Genomic DNA, 14,949 nt, shown 5'->3' on the forward strand with positions numbered 1-14,949 from the left:
CATCTATTATCCTTGTTACGGCCATGTTTCATCCAAATAAAGGCATCTTGCACTATTTGAATGGCCTTGAAATTTGATGTTGAATTTTGTTGCCATCTATTATCGTTGTTACGGCCATGTTTCATCCAAATGAATCCATATTGCACTATTTGAATGGACTTCAAATTTGATGTTGAGTTTTTTTGCCATCTATTATCGTTGTTACGGCCATGTTTCATCCAAATGAAGCCATCTTGCACTATTTGAATGGCCTTGAAATTTGATGTTGAATTTTGTTGCCATCTATTATCGTTGTTACGGCCATGTTTCATCTAAATGAAGCCATCTTGCACTATTTGAATGGCCTTGAAATTTGATGTTGAATTTTGTTGCCATCTATTATCGTTGTTACGGCCATGTTTCATCCAAATGAAGCCATCTTGCACTATTTGAATGGCCTTGAAATTTGATGTTGAATTTTGTTGCCATCTATTATCGTTGTTACGGCCATGTTTCATCCAAATGAAGCCATCTTGCACTATTTGAATGGCCTTGAAATTTTATGTTGAGTTTTTTTGCCATCTATTATCGTTGTTACGGCCATGTTACATCCAAATGAAGCCATCTTGCACTAATTCAATGACCTTGAAATTTGATGTTGAATTTTGTTGCCATCTATTATCGTTGTTACGACCATGTTTCATCCAAATGAAGCCATCTTGCACTATTTGAATGGCCTTGAAATTTGATGTTGAATTTTGTTGCCATCTATTATCGTTGTTACGGCCATGTTTCATCCAAATGAAGCCATCTTGCACTATTTGAATGGCCTCGAAATTTGATGTTGAGTTTTTTTGCCATCTATTATCGTTGTTACGGCCATGTTTCATCCAAATGAAGCCATCTTGCACTAATTCAATGGCCTTGAAATTTGATGTTGAATTTTGTTGCCATCTATTATCGTTGTTAACGTACTTAACAACATGCCCGTCATGGGTTCTAGCCCTAAATAGACCGTGCTCCCATACGTAGGACTGACTATCCTGCTATGGTAACAATAAGTCACTGAAAGCCAAGCTCACATCACTAGTGGGTACTTGGCAGGCCCTTGACCGACAGTGGTTGTTGTGCCAAAGAAAAAAAATTATCGTTGTTACGGCCATGCTACATCCAAATAAAGGCATCTTGCACTATCAATGGCCTTGAAATTTGATGTTGAATTTTGTTGCCATCTATTATCGTTGTTACGGCCATGTTTCATCCAAATGAAGCCATCTTGCACTAATTCATTGGCTTGAAATTTGATGTTGAATTTTGTTGCCATCTATTATCGATGTTACGGCCATGTTTCATCCAAATGAAGCCATTTTGCACTATTTCAATGTCCTTGAAATTTAATGTTGAGTTTTTTTGCCATCTATTATCGTTGTTACGGCCATGTTTCATCCAAATGAAGCCATCTTGCACTATTTGAATGGCCTTGAAATTTGATGTTGAATTTTGTTGCCATCTATTATCGTTGTTACGGCCATGATTCATCCAAATGAAGTCATCTTGCACTATTTGAATGGCCTTGAAATTTGATGTTGAGTTTTGTTGCCATCTATTATCGTTGTTACGGCCATGTTTCATCCAAATGAAGCCATCTTGCACTAATTCATTGGCCTTGAAATTTGATGTTGAATTTTGTTGCCATCTATTATCGATGTTACGGCCATGTTTCATCCAAATGAAGCCATTTTGCACTATTTCAATGTCCTTGAAATTTGATGTTGAGTTTTTTTGCCATCTATTATCGTTGTTACGGCCATGTTTCATCCAAATGAAGCCATCTTGCACTATTTGAATGGCCTTGAAATTTGATGTTGAGTTTTTTTGCCATCTATTATCGTTGTTACGGCCATGTTTCATCCAAATGAAGCCATCTTGCACTATTTGAATGGCCTTGAAATTTGATGTTGAATTTTGTTGCCATCTATTATCGTTGTTACGGCCATGTTTCATCCAAATGAAGCCATCTTGCACTATTTGAATGGCCTTGAAATTTGATGTTGATTTTTGTTGCCATCTATTATCGTTGTTACGGCCATGTTTCATCCAAATGAAGCCATCTTGCACTAATTCATTGGCCTTGAAATTTGATGTTGAATTTTGTTGCCATCTATTATCGATGTTACGGCCATGTTTCATCCAAATGAAGCCATTTTGCACTATTTCAATGTCCTTGAAATTTGATGTTGAGTTTTTTTGCCATCTATTATCGTTGTTACGGCCATGTTTCATCCAAATGAAGCCATCTTGCACTATTTGAATGGCCTTGAAATTTGATGTTGAATTTTGTTGCCATCTATTATCGTTGTTACGGCCATGATTCATCCAAATGAAGTCATCTTGCACTATTTGAATGGCCTTGAAATTTGATGTTGAGTTTTGTTGCCATCTATTATCGTTGTTACGGCCATGTTTCATCCAAATGAAGCCATCTTGCACTAATTCATTGGCCTTGAAATTTGATGTTGAATTTTGTTGCCATCTATTATCGATGTTACGGCCATGTTTCATCCAAATGAAGCCATTTTGCACTATTTCAATGAGTACGAATCAAAACGTCAACGAGTGCAGTCGTGTTTTGATTCATTTTTGCAAACCCCCGCGATGGCGAATAAGCGATCGCAATATGCGGACGGAACGTTCCGCATCGATTTCTCGATGGTGCCAAAGCGACCGTCTCCTTCGGAGACCGTCGATTTCATGTGCGAGCGGCTGGGAATCGGCGGAAAAAAAGTGCAAGTCGCCCAGCTAAATAGTGCGAAGAGCTGTGTGTTTGTGACGATGGAAAGGGTGGAGGATGCGGAGGCCATCGTCAAGGAACACAGAGGAAAGCACTCCATCACGCACGAGGAAAAGCACTTTCCCATCAATATTGAGATGGTAGATGGGGCGGTAGACGTGTCCGTGCGCGATCTGCCTCATCTAATCCCGGACGAGGAAATTGTTGCCGAGATGGCACAATACGGTGAAGTCCTATCCGTCACCAAGGGCGTATGGGCCCCCGATTCACCGTTAGCTGGTGCGCTCAACGGTGTGCGTGTGTTGAGCATGAAGCTGTTAAAGCCCATCCTCTCCTACGTAACACTCTGTGGGGAGGTTACAGGTGTGTCCTATCGTGGTCAGGCACAAACTTGCCGCAACTGTGCTGCACCGGTGCACCACGGTCTGAATTGTGTACAGAACCGGCAAAATCGGTTTGCGAACGTTGTACAAGTAAAGGCCACGTACGCCAACACCGTTAGTGCAAAAACAGTTGCACCCACACCACAAGCAGCGTCACACACTGCAGCAGGCAATAGTGGCCAGAAGAAAAAGAAGAAGAGCCGCTCAAGGTTCCTATCGGCGGCGACACCTGCACCTACACACGCAAACGTGGAAGATCAGCATCCACGCGACGCATCGAAGATCGCCGCACGACTGATCATCCCGATCGTGCCGGTGACCGTTCGGCCTTCCAGCCCGAAGCCGAACTCTCGCAAGGGGAAGATAAGCAATGCGAACGATAAGCATGTCGCTCCAGCTCTATCTATCGCTCCCACGACGGATGCTGTCGTCTCCGCGCATGATCGGCGCTTCGATGATGCGTCATCACCTGCCGTTCCTGCCGCTCCTGTGGCCACCGCCGCTCTTGCGGCTACCGCCTTTGCTGCGACTAATGCTGCTTCTGTGGCTACCGCCGCTCCTGCAGCTATCACCGCTCCTGCAGCTAACGCCGCATCCACGGCTGCTGCTCCTGCTGCTGCCACCGCTCATGCGGCTACCGCCTCTCCTGTGGCTACCGCCGCACTCGCTGCCGGCGCTCCTGCGACTGTCTCCACTCCTATGGATAAGGATGATCCTGCTGCTGCCGCCGCTCCTGCTACTGCCGAAGTCCCTGGTGCTGTCGTCGCTAACCCAGCGGCAACAAGTGCTCCACTGGCCTTTAAGGTACCGCTCGATGTCCTTCCTGCCCCCTTTCCAGGCCCTTCCACGGATGAACCGCGAACGGTAACACGTAAGCGAACCACTGAGTCAGATGTCGAGAGTGACGCCTCAAGTTCATCCATGAACAGCTTTACGATGGTCGCCAAGCGTAAGCCTGGTCGACCATCCAAAAAGGCCACCACCACTAACAACCTCTGAATTTCGTTGCGATGGATACGGTGACCAATAATATAAGAACAATTGTTAATGGTAGCTGTAATATAGCTTCTATTAACATCAACACCATATCCAGCGCAACGAAATTAGAAGCTCTTAAGACATTTGTCAGGACGATGGATCTGGATGTTATATTTCTGCAGGAAGTATATCATACGCATCTAGCGCTTCCAGGATACAATGTTTTGTCTAATGTTGACGCGTCGAGGAGGGGTACGGCGATCGCTTTACGGGACCATTTAAAATTTTCTCACGTCGAGCGCAGCTTGGACTCACGTCTAATCTGCGTTCGGTTGGAGAATATAGCCACCCTATGTAACGTTTATGCTCCTTCGGGAAGCCAGCGTAGGGCGGAGCGGGAGGAATTTTTCAACCGTACCGTGGCGTTCTATCTGCGGAATGCATGTCCTCATGTCATTCTTGCGGGCGACTTCAACTGTGTGTTGAAGTCGAAGGATGTCACGGGTGGGGGGAATTTCAGCCTTGCTCTGCGAAACGCCGTAAACAGCATGGGTATGAGTGATAGCTGGGAGGCTCTCAGAGGCAACTCTGTGGAGTTTTCCTACATCACTAGTGGTTCGGGGTCACGCATCGATCGTTGTTATGTCTCCTCTTCGCTGGTAACACAGTTAAGGACTACCGATATGCATGTGCTCTCCTTTTCGGATCACAAGGCACTCACAGTGCGCCTCTGCCTCCCAACCCCGCCCAATCGTTTGACCAACAACGGTTATTGGCAGCTGAGGCCACACGTATTAACTGAAAGAAACCTGGAGGAGTTCAGATGCAAGTGGAATAACTGGACTAAACAGCGTCGAAACTACGGCACGTGGATCTCGTGGTGGGTGGAGTTCGCGAAGCCTAAAATAAAATCATTTTTCCGCTGGAAAACAAATGAGAGATTCCGAAGTTTCCACTTGCACCACGAACTCCTCTACAGAGGGTTGAAGTCCTCATACGAGCGATATCTGTCTGACCCTAACGAGTTGACGAATATCAATCGTATAAAAGGTAAAATGCTTCTCCTTCAGAGACGTTTTTCCGAGGACTTTAAACGTATCAATGAAACCCGCGTATGTGGCGAAAACATCTCGACCTTCCAGCTTGAGGAAAGGAGGAGGAGGCGAACTGTGATCGAAAAACTAAATATTGAAGACGGGACATCCTTAACTGATAAAGACGCGATAAATGTTCACATTAGGAGCTTCTTTTCAGAGCTATACACCACAGACAACACAGACAACACACAAACAGACGACACATTTACATGCACACGCGTCATTCCTGAGGATTGTGAGATCAATAATGGTTGCATGGAGGAAATCACTTCTGGTGAGATCCTCTATGCGATCAAAAACTCACAGTCTCGAAAGTCCCCTGGCCCAGATGGAATACCCAAGGAGTTTTATCTCCGCGCGTTCGACGTCATCGAGCGCGAGCTTGGGCTCGTGCTCAATGAGGCACTCCGCGGAGAGATTCCTCGAAGCTTCGTCGACGGGGTCATAGTGCTGGTGAGGAAAAAGGGGGGTGGGGATGCCATGTCTTCAATTCGACCTATATCACTCCTTAACACAGACTACAAGCTTTTGTCGAAGGTTATTAAACCCCGTCTCGATTGTATAATCGGGAAATGGGGGATAATCTCGACAGCGCAAAAGTGTTGCAACAAACCTTGCAACATTTTTCAAGCTGTACTCTCTGTTAAGGAGAGGGTGGTTGATTTGAAGATGAAACGCAAGTGTGGTAAACTAGTCTCCTTTGATCTCTCGCAGGCGTTCGATCGCGTCGATAGAGGCTTCCTCTTTAATAACATGGTTTCTATGGGTTTCAATCCTGGGCTGGTGGGGCTTTTGAGAAGGTTTGGTGATCAGTCCTCCTCCCGTATCCTAGTCAACGGATCCCTATCTCCCCCAATTTCCATCCGACGATCCGTTCGTCAGGGGGATCCACTTTCCATGCACCTTTTCATCCTATACCTTCATCCCCTCATCACCAGACTAGAAGGCATATGCTGCGACCAGGATGACCTGGTCAATGCGTACGCCGACGACATCTCGGTGGTGACTACCTCATCCCAAAAAATCGAGTTGGTGCGTGAGGCTTTTGAAGCGTTTGGCAGAGTCTCCGGAGCCCGCCTCAACGTCGACAAAACCATCGCGCTCGACGTGGGATACACCACATCAAATGCCATTCAGGTCCCTTGGCTTCGTACCGTGGAGAGGCTTAGGCTCCTCGGTATATTGTTTACCAACAATGTACGAGAAGCTATGAGCCTCAACTGGGACCTGTTGATCCACCATTTCCGACAGCTGGTGTGGCTTCATCGCGTGAGGGACTTAAACGTGGTGCAGAAGGTTGTTCTGCTGAACACCTTCCTACTCCCCAAGCTGTGGTTTGTTGCATCGGTTTGTGGCGCCCGTGCAATGGACATAGCGAAGGTGACCTGCACCGTGAACACGTTCCTCTGGGATGGATCCGGAGGCTTCCGAGTCCCACTGCAGCAACTGGCGCTGCCTCGCAACCGTGGTGGGCTTAACCTTCACCTTCCTGCCATCATGGCCAAGGCGCTGTTGACGAACCGGTATGTTACGGAACAGGACTGTCTACGAGTCGGAGGTCAGCACATTTCTTGTGCTGGGAATCCTCCGAACATCGCCGCTGTTTCGTCAACGTACCCGTGTCTGCGTATCGTCATACAGCAACTTGGCTACCAACCCCCATCAGCCACCATCACGACACGCTGGATTCGCCAAACAATGACGGAAGTGCTTCTTGAGCCGAAGGTAGCCTTGGAAAATCCGTCAGTGAATTGGCGGCTACTCTGGCGCAATATTCATCGTTCCTGTCTATCGTCCCTTCAACGCAGCACGCTCTTCTTGCTAGTAAACGGCAAGATCAGCCATGGAGAGCTGCTGCATCGAATGAACCGCGTCCCATCTCCGTCATGTTCGTTTTGTTCTGCAATAGACACCCTGGAACACAAATTCGCTGGCTGCAGAAGAGTTGCTGATGCTTGGCAGATTCTGCACCAGCGAATTAGCGTTGTAATTTCAGGGTGTCCGTCTTCGTCAACGTTATTGTTCGGTTTGTTGCGTTTGCCTGTACTAAACGGCAATAGTGCAGGTAAACGCAGCCATATCCTAAGTTTGTTTGCGAACTATGTCATCCACATCATTGGAAACAATGATGCTGTGATTGACATAGAAGTTCTGCGTTGTTCATTGTAAAAATTAATGTTAAATAGAACCTAAGCACGTTTTTAATAAAACATTTAAAAAAAAAAATGTCCTTGAAATTTGATGTTGAGTTTTTTTGCCATCTATTATCGTTGTTACGGCCATGTTTCATCCAAATGAAGCCATCTTGCACTATTTGAATGGCCTTGAAATTTGATGTTGAGTTTTGTTGCCATCTATTATCGTTGTTACGGCCATGTTTCATCCAAATGAAGCCATCTTGCACTAATTCATTGGCCTTGAAATTTGATGTTGAATTTTGTTGCCATCTATTATCGTTGTTACGGCCATGTTTCATCCAAATGAAGCCATCTTGCACTAATTCATTGGCTTGAAATTTGATGTTGAATTTTGTTGCCATCTATTATCGATGTTACGGCCATGTTTCATCCAAATGAAGCCATTTTGCACTATTTCAATGTCCTTGAAATTTGATGTTGAGTTTTTTGCCATCTATTATCGTTGTTACGGCCATGTTTCATCCAAATGAAGCCATCTTGCACTATTTGAATGGCCTTGAAATTTGATGTTGAATTTTGTTGCCATCTATTATCGTTGTTACGGCCATGATTCATCCAAATGAAGTCATCTTGCACTATTTGAATGGCCTTGAAATTTGATGTTGAGTTTTGTTGCCATCTATTATCGTTGTTACGGCCATGTTTCATCCAAATGAAGCCATCTTGCACTAATTCATTGGCCTTGAAATTTGATGTTGAATTTTGTTGCCATCTATTATCGTTGTTACGGCCATGTTTCATCCAAATGAAGCCATTTTGCACTATTTCAATGTCCTTGAAATTTGATGTTGAGTTTTTTTGCCATCTATTATCGTTGTTACGGCCATGTTTCATCCAAATGAAGCCATCTTGCACTAATTCATTGGCCTTGAAATTTGATGTTGAATTTTGTTGCCATCTATTATCGATGTTACGGCCATGTTTCATCCAAATGAAGCCATTTTGCACTATTTCAATGTCCTTGAAATTTGATGTTGAGTTTTTTGCCATCTATTATCGTTGTTACGGCCATGTTTCATCCAAATGAAGCCATCTTGCACTATTTGAATGGCCTTGAAATTTGATGTTGAATTTTGTTGCCATCTATTATCGTTGTTACGGCCATGATTCATCCAAATGAAGTCATCTTGCACTATTTGAATGGCCTTGAAATTTGATGTTGAGTTTTGTTGCCATCTATTATCGTTGTTACGGCCATGTTTCATCCAAATGAAGCCATCTTGCACTAATTCATTGGCCTTGAAATTTGATGTTGAATTTTGTTGCCATCTATTATCGATGTTACGGCCATGTTTCATCCAAATGAAGCCATTTTGCACTATTTCAATGTCCTTGAAATTTGATGTTGAGTTTTTTTGCCATCTATTATCGTTGTTACGGCCATGTTTCATCCAAATGAAGCCATCTTGCACTAATTCATTGGCCTTGAAATTTGATGTTGAGTTTTTTTGCCATCTGTTATCGTTGTTACGGCCATGTTCCATCCAAATGAAGCCATTTTGCACTATTTCAATGTCCTTGAAATTTGATGTTGAGTTTTTTTGCCATCTATTATCGTTGTTACGGCCATGTTTCATCCAAATGAAGCCATCTTGCACTATTTGAATGGCCTTGAAATTTGATGTTGAATTTTGTTGCCATCTATTATCGTTGTTACGGCCATGTTTCATCCAAATGAAGCCATCTTGCACTATTTGAATGGCCTTGAAATTTGATGTTGAATTTTGTTGCCATCTATTATCGTTGTTACGGCCATGTTTCATCCAAATGAAGCAATCTTGCACTATTTGAATGGCCTTGAAATTTGATGTTGAATTTTGTTGCCATCTATTATCGTTGTTACGGCCATGTTTCATCCAAATGAAGCCATATTGCACTATTTGAATGGCCTTGAAATTTGATGTTGAGTTTTTTTACCATCTATTATCGTTGTTACGGCCATGTTTCATCCAAATGAAGCCATCTTGCACTATTTGAATGGCCTTGAAATTTGATGTTGAATTTTGTTGCCATCTATTATCGTTGTTACGGCCATGTTTCATCCAAATGAAGCCATCTTGCACTATTTGAATGGCCTTGAAATTTGATGTTGAGTTTTTTTACCATCTATTATCGTTGTTACGGCCATGTTTCATCCAAATGAAGCCATCTTGCACTATTTGAATGGCCTTGAAATTTGATGTTGAGTTTTTTTGCCATCTATTATCGTGGTTTTGGCCATGTTTCATCCAAATGAAGCCATCTTGCACTATTTGAATGGCCTTGAAATTTGATGTTGAATTTTGTTGCCATCTATTATCGTTGTTACGGCCATGTTTCATCCAAATGAAGCCATCTTGCACTATTTGAATGGCCTTGAAATTTGATGTTGAGTTTTTTTACCATCTATTATCGTTGTTACGGCCATGTTTCATCCAAATGAAGCCATCTTGCACTATTTGAATGGCCCTGAAATTTGATGTTGAATTTTGTTGCCATCTATTATCGTTGTTACGGCCATGTTTCATCCAAATAAAGGCATCTTGCACTAATTCATTGGCCTTGAAATTTGATGTTGAATCTTGTTGCCATCTATTATCGTTGTTACGGCCATGTTTCATCCAAATGAAGCCATCTTGCACTATTTGAATGGCCTTGAAATTTGATGTTGAATTTTGTTGCCATCTATTATCGTTGTTACGGCCATGTTTCATCCAAATAAAGGCATCTTGCACTAATTCATTGGCCTTGAAATTTGATGTTGAATCTTGTTGCCATCTATTATCGTTGTTACGGCCATGTTTCATCCAAATGAAGCCATCTTGCACTAATTCAATGGCCTTGAAATTTGATGTTGAATTTTGTTGCCATCTATTATCGTTGTTACGGCCATGTTTCATCCAAATGAAGCCATCTTGCACTATTTCAATGGCCTTGAAATTTGATGTTGAGTTTTGTTGCCATCTATTATCGTTGTTACGGCCATGTTTCATCCAAATGAAGCCATCTTGCACTATTTGAATGGCCTTGAAATTTGATGTTGAATTTTGTTGCCATCTATTATCGTTGTTACGGCCATGTTTCATCCAAATGAAGCCATCTTGCACTATTTGAATGGCCTTGAAATTTGATGTTGAATTTTGTTGCCATCTATTATCGTTATTACGGCCATGTTTCATCCAAATAAAGGCATCTTGCACTAATTCAATGGCCTTGAAATTTGATGTTGAATTTTGTTGCCATCTATTATCGTTGTTAACGTACTTAACAACATGCCCGTTATGGGTTCAAGCCCTTAATAGACCGTGCTCCCATACGTAGGACTGACTATCCTGCTATGGTAACAATAAGTCACTGAAAGCCAAGCTCACTTCACTAGTGGGAACTTGGCAGGCCCTTGACCGACAGTGGTTGTTGTGCCAAAGAAAATAAAATTATCGTTGTTACGGCCATGTTTCATCCAAATAAAGGCATCTTGCACTAATTCAATGGCCTTGATATTTGATGTTGAATTTTGTTGCCATCTATTATCGTTGTTACGGCCATGTTTCATCCAAATGAAGCCATCTTGCACTATTTGAATGGCCTTGAAATTTGATGTTGAATTTTGTTGCCATCTATTATCGTTGTTACGGCCATGTTTCATCCAAATGAAGCCATCTTGCACTATTTGAATGGCCTTGAAATTTTATGTTGAGTTTTTTTTGCCATCTATTATCGTTGTTACGGCCATGTTACATCCAAATGAAGCCATCTTGCACTAATTCAATGACCTTGAAATTTGATGTTGAGTTTTGTTGCCATCTATTATCGTTGTTACGACCATGTTTCATCCAAATGAAGCCATCTTGCACTATTTGAATGGCCTTGAAATTTGATGTTGAGTTTTTTTTTTGCCATCTATTATCGTTGTTACGGCCATGTTTCATCCAAATGAAGCCATCTTGCACTATTTGAATGGCCTCGAAATTTGATGTTGAGTTTTTTTGCCATCTATTATCGTTGTTACGGCCATGTTTCATCCAAATGAAGCCATCTTGCACTAATTCAATGGCCTTGAAATTTGATGTTGAATTTTGTTGCCATCTATTATCGTTGTTAACGTACTTAACAACATGCCCGTCATGGGTTCTAGCCTCAAATAGACCGTGCTCCCATACGTAGGACTGACTATCCTGCTATGGTAACAATAAGTCACTGAAAGCCAAGCTCACATCACTAGTGGGTACTTGGCAGGCCCTTGACCGACAGTGGTTGTTGTGCCAAAGAAAAAAATTATCGTTGTTACGGCAATGCTACATCCAAATAAAGGCATCTTGCACTATCAATGGCCTTGAAATTTGATGTTGAATTTTGTTGCCATCTATTATCGTTGTTACGGCCATGTTTCATCCAAATGAAGCCATCTTGCACTATTTGAATGGCCTTGAAATTTGATGTTGAATTTTGTTGCCATCTATTATCGTTGTTACGGCCATGATTCATCCAAATGAAGTCATCTTGCACTATTTGAATGGCCTTGAAATTTGATGTTGAATTTTGTTGCCATCTATTATCGATGTTGCGGCCATGTTTCATCCAAATGAAGCCATTTTGCACTAATTCAATGTTGTAGAAATTAGAAATTCGAATTTGTATATACCTTACACATACACCTTGACATCCTTACACATACACCTTTTCTATATGTACGTCTTGTTTGTGCGATCACACCTAGGTTTAAGTATCTCAGGCAATACTGTCAAATAGAGATGTCATTCGTGATTGAGCGCTAAAACAGAAAACACGCAATTCTTCAGCCTTCAGTTAATTCTTCCGAAATTAAGAAAGATTACAATTCAGAAGTGGGATAAACCGTTTGTGCCGAAAAATGCTTACAAAAGAGGAACTTCTTTGTGCTTTGGAAGTTGCTAACATCGAAGTGCCTCCGAAAGCAACTTTAATACAACTACGCATGTTGTACGAGCAAAGTGTACCGAAAAACAAAATGGAGGAACAATCAACCCAGAATTTCATTCCTCAAAGAGTGTGTGCAGATGAAGACGAAGTGACGAACAATGGAAACCACGTTGCAGCAGCCGCCATCTTGATGAAAGACAAAGCTGCTCCGACATCTTCGACGCAAGGTGCTTCATTCGACGCAACTTCTCATCAATTGGAATTAATGGCGCTACGAGCAAAAATTATGGAAATGGAACAGCGGCAGACGTTTACGGATGGTCGATTGGTTCATCCCGAGGAGTTGAAACATTTGATACCGGAATTTTCTGACGGCCTCGGTATCAATAAGTGGATCAATACGATTCGCTACAATAGCGAATTATATGGATGGCAGGATCGCACGATGCTTTTATATGCAGGCAGTCGGTTGACTGGAGCAGCAAGCGAATGGTACAATGGCTCCCGTAACACTTTGAAGACATTCGACGAATTCGCTGACACAATTAAAAAGGCTTTTCCTGATCGCTGTAACGAAGCCGTTATTCATAGCCAATTAGCATCGGTCTACAAGAAAATTTCTGAGTCGTACACAAGCTATGTATACCGAGTAAATGCGCTGGGAATGTCAGGCCACGTGAGTGAGGAGGCTATCATAACTTATGTCATCAGAGGACTTTCTCGTGACCCTCTCTATGATAGCCTTGTGACCAAGGATTACCGCGATATTTACGACCTGATTGACAACATTAAGCGATATGAATCCCATCTTCTGTTGCGCAAAAACCCAGAACGCCGCAGCCCATCTCACATCAACACCATTTCCCCGAGACCGATTCCACCAAGACAAACGACGACAGAACCTCTTCGATGTTATAACTGCTCGAATCATGGACATCATTCATCGCAATGCACACAACCTCGCCGAGCTCCGGGTTCCTGCTTCCGATGTGGTAGCACATCACATGTCATTCGCAACTGTCCTGTCCCAGATAGACGTCAACTAACGGTTGCTGCGGTACAGGGCAACGACAATGAAACAGCGCATCTAGATTCTGGGGAAAATGGAAACTTCGTTCAACTTGAGGCCTATCAGGAGGTAAGTGTAGCTTTTAAGAGAAACAATGTTTGGAGCCCAGGGTTAATTATAACATCTCTTTTTGATTCCGGTAGCTCTAAAAGCTTCATAAATGAAGCCATTGTTCCGGTTACAAAACTAAGCGCTCCCCAACCAAGTGGATTTCGAGGAATAGGAAATGTGAATTTACAAACTCTTGGAACAGTACAGCTAAAACTTAGTTTTCGTAATCAAACATTCATTCACAATTTCTATATTTTACCAAAAAGCTACATGTCCCTATCCATGATAGTAGGGAGAGATTTGTTATCAGAATTTAACATCACACTCGCTCAATTCCGTAAACATTACAGCAAACTTATGCTGATGAATTTAAATAAAGATAAAATTCTGAACTTAAAAAAACCGGGTTTTTACCATAAGCTCCAAACGTTGGGTCTTTTACGTAGTTCGATCCAGGCTCCCTTACCAGAGGTATGCAAAGATTCGAAATTGTCCGATCCCAATATTTCTTCAAAATTCATTTCGATATCAGACAAATCTGAACATAAACAACAATATGACACAACTTTTTCTGAAATGTGTTCTATAAATATTAGCGATGAGGCTAGCACTATAAATGTTGGAGAACATCTTTCTAAAGAACAAGGCATTGCTTTAAGATCAATAGTGTCCAATAATTACATTAATTTTCCGGATAAACATATAATACCATCTGCTCATAAAATGCGAATTAGCTTAACTCATGATACTCCTATTTTCACAAAGCCTAGACGACTTTCTTTCGATGAAAGGAATAAAGTAAAAGTCATTGTGAAGGATTTATTAGAGAAAAATATAATAAGACCCAGTAACTCTCCTTATGCTTCCGCACTGGTACTCGTTAGGAAGAAAAATGGCGAAATTCGTAAGTGTGTCGACTACCGACCTCTTAATAAAGTAACAATCCGCGACAACTACCCGCTTCCACTCATAGAGACGTGCCTAGAACACTTGGGCAATAAAAAATTCTTTACGTTACTAGACCTAAAGAGTGGTTTTCATCAAGTGGCAATGGACGAGGATTCAATTAAATTCACAGCGTTTGTTACTCCAGACGGCCAGTACGAGTACACGCGTATGCCCTTCGGATTAAAAAACGCGCCAGCTGAATTTCAGCGTTTCATTAATACAATTTTGCGGAAATTCATCGAGAATGAAAAGCTGGTTGTATACATTGACGACATTCTCATAGCTTCTCAAGACTTTAAAGAACATCTTGAAATAGTTTGTGAAGTTTTGCATACTCTACGAAATAATGGGTTGGAGCTACGGCTTGATAAATGTAAGTTTGCTTACGATGAATTGGATTACTTAGGATACAAGGCCAATCATTCAGGTATATGTCCTAGCGATAATCATGTAAAAATTATCAAAAACTATCCTGTTCCTCAGAACACAAAACAGGTACAACAATGTTTAGGTCTTTTTTCGTTTTTCCGGAGGTTTGTTCCACATTTCTCTAGTATTGCAAAACCACTTACTAATC

At 42.1% G+C, this 14,949-nt stretch overlaps 1 protein-coding gene across 1 annotated transcript; it reads left to right on the forward strand.

Annotated features, from left to right (window-relative positions):
* The first annotated feature begins 12,154 nt into the window (after nucleotides 1–12,154).
* LOC120953383 (uncharacterized) lies at nucleotides 12,155–14,697 on the forward strand. The gene is made up of 2 exons (XM_040373263.2): nucleotides 12,155–13,442; nucleotides 13,517–14,697. The coding sequence occupies exons 1-2, from the start codon at nucleotides 12,276–12,278 to the stop codon at nucleotides 13,520–13,522; spliced, it is 1,173 nt and encodes a 390-aa protein (XP_040229197.2). The 5' UTR covers nucleotides 12,155–12,275; the 3' UTR covers nucleotides 13,523–14,697.
* The last annotated feature ends 252 nt before the right edge of the window (nucleotides 14,698–14,949 follow it).

The sequence above is a fragment of the Anopheles coluzzii genome, chromosome 2, assembly GCF_943734685.1.
Source record: "Anopheles coluzzii chromosome 2, AcolN3, whole genome shotgun sequence".
NCBI classification, from domain to species: Eukaryota; Metazoa; Arthropoda; class Insecta; order Diptera; family Culicidae; genus Anopheles; species Anopheles coluzzii.

What these genes read in the sequence shown, in the direction of transcription:
- LOC120953383 (XM_040373263.2), top strand. Translation starts at nt 12,276, where the DNA reads ATGCTTACAAAAGAGGAACTTCTTTGTGCTTTGGAAGTTGCTAACATC.